Here is a 6,295-nt window from a genome sequence, read left to right on the forward strand (position 1 = left end):
ATAATTATTATGTGGACACTCTATAAAAATGAATCAGTACCTCAGCAATTTTATCAGCTAAAATTATTCTATCTAATTTTAGCTTTCTGACTGTACAAGGATAAATGTTAAAATGTTGTTGATGGTCTATAGAAGGCCATTTCAATGCTGGCATGTGGGATCTCAGTCTTGTAGTCATGGTCCATATGTTATGGTCACTTATAACGAGATGCTAAAATACCTGAACTCTCCTGTTTGAGGTGAAGGCTTAACCCTGATCTAGATAAAGCAATTCAACTCCTTCCATTTTAGATTACAGAGTTAGACTCAGGACACCAGGCTACTTCCCACTTAGATGTGGACTGAACACATCCAAGGTCCTCAACTCAGTTCACTACATAATGTGTAAAAACAAAGATGAGACTGAGGCTTCCAAACCAGATGCTCTTCTATCCCTGGAACAACACGAGCAGTAACAGCCTATGTGATGTCTCTTTAAGACAGCCTAAGCTGAACCTGGTGATGTTATTTGTATGTGTCACTACTCCGCTGTCGAGAGTGTGGGAGAAAAGTGCTCCAGATGGGCTCATGGTCTGAGACTGACCTTTACATTTTATCTTCCTAACTCTGAGTGACGTTACAGACTGTTTGGACTCTGCTTATTTCATGTCTGACAATTCAGAAGCCATTCAACCAGGCTTTTTAAGGTTGCTGAAGAGTGTGTTAAAGGACAAATGTGTTTATTAAAGGACAAATACTGAGGAATTCCTACTGCCAGTGTGGTTGTGAGTTTTTGACTGTCCTGATGATTGTCTGCTTCCTCCTCACCACCACTGAACATAACCCAAGAGTTGCAATTACCTGACGGGATCCTCGGGGGAATACAACATTCACTGAGAACAAGCTCCACTAGAATGTGAACTCAGTTCTTGCTTTGGGATCAAATCAAGGACCAGGTAGTGCTTTAAAGCCACCTAGTATTCCATACTCCCTCAACAATCCACATAGAATACCTTAAGGGACATGGTCACAAACATTTTCTAGATACATAAAACACATGTAGACCACACTATCCAACCTCATAGCCTTAAACATTCAAATAAACTTGCACTGCCTTCATAAAGAGATCAGTTGCACAACACTCACGTTTGGCCTTGTATGTGATGACCTTGCTGTCTCTATGGTCTTTCCTCCTGTTTTGGCATTTGATTGGACATGACAGCATCAAAATTAGCGCAAAAATCTTCACAAGCTCCAGCACATTCATTGTAGAGTGAGCTGCAGAGAGAGAGAAATGTAGAGATGTATTTAGTGAGAATCGGTGGCAGGTAGTAAACCTGTAGTAATTTGATGTGGACACATGAGGGAGATGTAAGTATCCAGACTGAACACAGATTTACCGCTGGATATAATTTCAGTCCCTGATAGTTATCCTACACTGTATTTTTCTATGAAACTATAGACTTTATGCTCACTTTTTCCATAGTGTGTGCTGTGCTACAACAGTGAATTCAAAGCTACACATTTCAGTGCATTCACATTTACAGAATTTGCTTCTGGTCTTGTTTTTTATGAAACAGCTAAATTGCTTTGATATTATTTTATGATGCATAATTCCATGTAGTCTTCTTGCCCTCTATCACAACCAGAATTCCCAATAGCACTGTTACTCCTACCACCAATGTATCTCTCCTATTGTTATTATTTGATTATTACATGAATTATTGCATCTGCTTTGTGGAAAATAGTTCCTCTCCATGCGCGGCTGTGCTTTCTAGTAATTTCTCTCTTGTTCTCTGTGTTAGCCTTGCTTATACATTCTTATAAAAGTAAAAATAAAATTAAATAAATAAAAGTGTCTTGTTTTTTACAACAGTGCAATAAAAATGTTCTACTGCAAATATAGAACATGAAATGGTATTAACAAAAGTGATAGAAAATAAATGCACTTTTACCTGTTTGTTCATAAAAAGAAGCACCAGGTTAATCCATGAGTGAGATGAAGCAGCAGTTCTGCCTGGAGGGACAAGGAGCAGTGACTGGGTAAAACCTGGATTCAGGATGAACCAGAGGCAAGACTCACAGCTACTTCCTGTTGTTGCCTTCACAATAAAGCTTTAGTACTTCATTTATTTGTGTTAATTTAAAATGTATTTTTACAGCAAGTTATTTATTTCAACATTAAGCTGCATTTCTTTATATATATATATATATATATATATATATATATATATGTGTGTGTGTGTGTGTGTGTTTGTATGCTCAGACTTACACAGACCTTTTTCTTTCTTAAAAAAAAAAAGTAATAAAAAAAAGATATGTAGCTTACAATGTTGATCTTATTAAGAGCCACTGGTCAGTTAGGCTCACTGTGTGAACAAATCACACACTGTGTGAGGGGGGATAGGATAACTCCTGTCACAATCCAATCTAATAATGAGTGGATCAAGTTATGGCTGCTTTTTAGATCCAGATTCTGAAAACAGGGAGAGAAGGATGGGAGATGAGACTGTACAGGAAGAATTCATGGCAAGACAAGAATCATGTCTGTCACAGTAGCTGTCAAACTACACAAGGTTTTCAGGAAATTAAGAACATGGACTGATTATTTTTTAGATTGTACTAAAACATACAACTAAAAACATTCAAGAACAGCTCAGAGCAAAATCATGGACTGAGTTTCTAAGTTCTCTGTGTGTAGAGCTTCTGCTCTTGCTCTGCACATGCTTGTGAGGTTTTAGGAAGCAGGTTATCTGAGGTCAACATCTATCTCCTTCATGTCTTTATTCCTCTGCTTGACCACTACTTGGAAATGGTGTGTATTCAAGGAAGGGCTTTCTACAGATTTAGGCCTCATTGAATAGGATAAAACAATTGATGATCGGAAATAAACCAAACACAAACATATATTAGTAGTCTCTCTAACCGGGTTCACTTCTAAATTAAGTTACCGAAAATAACTATTTTTGGACATATGAGGTCTTGAAAACTAATTCCCCTCTTTACAGATTTTTGTTCAAACTCAGATTTACTAGCCTAAAACCCATCTGATAACCCAGGGTGGGCTAAAAGATCTCAGAAAACAACATGTGCACCAATGGAAAGACAGACCAGAGAAAACTAAAGAGAATGTAACGTTGTGTTAATCCATTTGAGGAGCCGGCAGTTTATCTTGAGGAAATAAATGCCGATGCAGAAGTTAATTAGACTGTAACATGCGCAGTCCGCTGCTCAACCACTGGACGCGGCTGCGCCGCTGCAGCGGATTTAACAAATGGAGCCTTCTGGGTGCACGTTACCCAGGAGAGCGGAGTTCTAGGGGAGCGCTACAGACGTAACATCTATCCGTTTCGGAGAAGCGAAACCACGCAAAAAATAAAAAATAAAAATAAAAAAAAATCCGCGCACACCGGACCGCGCAGGGTAAGACACTCACAGAGTTCAATTGATCTGATTGGATCAGACAGATCCAACTGACTGATGAATTGATGAATGACAATTGATGAATGACTGATGAATGACAGATTTTTCTGCAGATGGGGACCAGGAGGAAGTGCGTTCAGACCCCAGCGTGTGAAGTGATGCTAATTTAAGTGAAGTCGCTTAATTTCATTTATTAGAAGTTATTGGGGCCACAGTCAGTGGTTTTTGTCACTACGGAGAATAATGTAGATGCCTTTATCTGCTTAATTTGTGATGGGATCTAGATTCACGGTGAATATTAATGTGGTGGGATGGTGTTCCAACCTCCCCCACTCTGCGCACCGGGTGCAGCTAGAATCGCACCGTTGATTGGTGGGCGGGGCAGATGCCTATATAGTTGGGCAAGGTTCGTCTTTGTTTCTCCCACTGTTGCTACAATCGGCGGCTACATGTTGGCTTGTGTGTTTGGTCGACTCGTCTGCGATCGTGTCAGTTTTGCTATCCATGGTTGGTTTTTCGGTGCTACACCTATCGCGCATTTCTGCAGTGTTGTTCTGATGGCGTTGCCGGCTGCAGCTGGGGGTTGCTGTGGCGGGCGGCTTCCATCTGGTCCTCACCTGCTGACCCGCTTCCTCCCGGGTTAGGCTGTGTTTCCACCCCTGGATAAGCTACCTGCTATTTAGCTTTTGATTTCTTTTAACTGGATCCATCGTTAATGGGTTTTCTGTTTCAGGCACCTGATTGCGTTTGGAGCTGCAGCGCTTTGGACGCTCTGCTGTCTTGTCTTGTCTTCCCGTTGTTTTGGCCGCTCTCAACTAAACCTGTTGCGGATTGGGCAGGCTGTGTGCGCGGGGCATTACTCCTCTGGCCCCATCGAAGGGCATTTGGAAGCGGATGACAACGATTTGTTCCATTGTTTTCTTTTAGTTTTGTTTTGATTGAAGTTACTAATTTGTTTTTGTTTTTTACTAATTTCTTCTGCATTGCGTGTTATTTCTTTTGGAATAATTGAACTTGTCTGTCCTGTTTCCTTTTCTGTTCCTTTTGTTCCAGGGACAGAGTAGTGGGCCTGAAGCCTCGTTTTTAAGAAGAGAAATGTTTTAAAGAAATTGTTTAATAAAATATTGTGCACTGTTAAATCTGTGTTCAGGTGCATCATGTTACTTTAAAAAAGATCTCCACCTGCTGGTCACACTTGGCGTTGTTGGCAGGATGCACCATTGAATACATATTTTTTTGTGTGTGTTTCGGGTCTTAATTTCTTGGATGTATTTTTATTTATGGCGTAGTAAGAGAAGGCAGCAGTAGCTATCCAAAGGAAAACCGACCTAACTAAACCGCATAAAATGCGGCTAAATAGCCGATGTTAATATGTTTATATGACGGATAAAAATAGTACCGATTTTTTTATGTTGTCGGTCAAGATGACGGAGCAAAAAAAAGTCTAGCGCGACCTTTGATTGTAGCCTGCAGCACGTGCAGAGGAGGAGGTTGGAGGGGCTTGAGCACCTGCTCCTTGCCCCCAAGTGCCCTTTTGGTCAAACTTTTCTTTGTTTTTTTTTGTTGGTATTTTCTAAACCCTCTTCTGACACATAACGTGTGCTAAAATTATTTTTTGTTTTTGTAAAAACATAAGCCCTCCAGTCACCTTGTTGCCTTTGACCTTTTGAGCAGGTGCTCAAAAAAGGGCACATCTAACCGCATTCTAGGACAGAATATTAAGAAAGCCACACAGCTTTCAGAGTTTAAACGATAATTTACAAAATTGTGAGATATACAATCAAAGCTAAGGAAAATGGAGCATACAACTATGCATATATATGCAAGATATTTTATTAGTCATTTCTTTCTGCGGGTCTATTTTGTTATAAGTATTGCCATATTCAAACCCGCAATTTAGCAAGATATCTAAATCAGAGCTAGACCACCAGACATTTTGTCTTTACAGAATTACACAATTAAAAATGTAAACAAGGGCACAATGAAACCTTTTAGTGGACTGTAATCTATAAAAGAAGAGCTGCCTCAAACTTTAATGTGGAACTGCAGAAAAATGGAAAAAAGAAAAAAAATTGAATTGTTAATGCATGTCACCATGAGAAAAGCCTGAGTTTTACTTAAACTTTTTTAAAATTTAAAATCACACATTTTTGTATCATGAAGTGAACAAATTATTTGCAAAACAAATTTATTTGTTCATGTCAGAAATCTTTTTTTGCTATTTTAAGATTTTTTTATTGTGACTCAAAGTTTTGCTTGTGATTTTCACATTAAAAGATTTCTGATGTGTGCAAATAAAAGTTTGTTTGGCAAAATAACTTAAGTTCATGAGACAAAAATTAGTTAATTAAAAAAAGTTTTTTAAACAAAATGTTTTGTTTTTAAAAAAATAAATCATTACAATTCCAAAAGTTTTGATTACAATTTTATTTTACTTAACTGAGGTTAGTTTTTTTTTTTTTTTCATTGAATATTTGGGAAAAAAACAATTAACTTCATACTCTGTGAACCAGACCCTAAACTTACTTAAAGTCTGGTTGAGTTTTTTTCCCCTTCATTAATGACACTTTTATTACATACATTATATCTATCATGGTAATTCAGAGTTATTTTTTAATCTAAATGAATATCCTTGTTGGACTTTTATTTAAGTGCTATTCTCCTTAAAGGTACATTTACCTAACGCTAGAATAAATTTAATGTACATTATGCAGCAAAGGAAATTAGATCTGACATTTATCCATTATGGAGATGATCGGTTTTGGACGGGCGATGTGCCCCTATTGCATAAGCGATACTGGAGAATGACTGATATCATTAACTGTACAAAGAAGCTTTTTGTTATCTAGCTTTGCTAGCAAAGTCGTTAGCTAGCAGCTAGCTAATAGCACAA

At 38.2% G+C, this 6,295-nt stretch overlaps 1 protein-coding gene and 1 long non-coding RNA gene across 2 annotated transcripts in view; one reads left to right on the forward strand and one right to left on the reverse strand.

Annotated features, from left to right (window-relative positions):
- col28a1a (collagen, type XXVIII, alpha 1a) overlaps window positions 1-2,009 on the reverse strand; it is a 41,521-nt gene extending 39,512 nt beyond the window's left edge. Inside the window, exons 1-2 of the mRNA XM_016674476.1 lie at window positions 1,935-2,009; window positions 1,126-1,257 (exon numbers count right to left, since the gene is read on the reverse strand). Of these exons, the coding sequence (XP_016529962.1) occupies window positions 1,126-1,246 (121 nt within the window). The 5' untranslated portion in view covers window positions 1,247-1,257; window positions 1,935-2,009. The remainder of the gene's footprint in view (window positions 1-1,125; window positions 1,258-1,934) is intronic.
- Window positions 2,010-3,790: 1,781 nt separating this feature from the next.
- On the forward strand, window positions 3,791-4,298 carry LOC107836910 (uncharacterized). Its single transcript, XR_001662883.1, has 2 exons — window positions 3,791-3,888; window positions 3,950-4,298. It is a non-coding gene; the product is annotated as an uncharacterized LOC107836910 (long non-coding RNA).
- The last annotated feature ends 1,997 nt before the right edge of the window (window positions 4,299-6,295 follow it).

Source organism: Poecilia formosa, unplaced genomic scaffold (assembly GCF_000485575.1).
Source record: "Poecilia formosa unplaced genomic scaffold, Poecilia_formosa-5.1.2 Scaffold96, whole genome shotgun sequence".
NCBI classification, from domain to species: Eukaryota; Metazoa; Chordata; class Actinopteri; order Cyprinodontiformes; family Poeciliidae; genus Poecilia; species Poecilia formosa.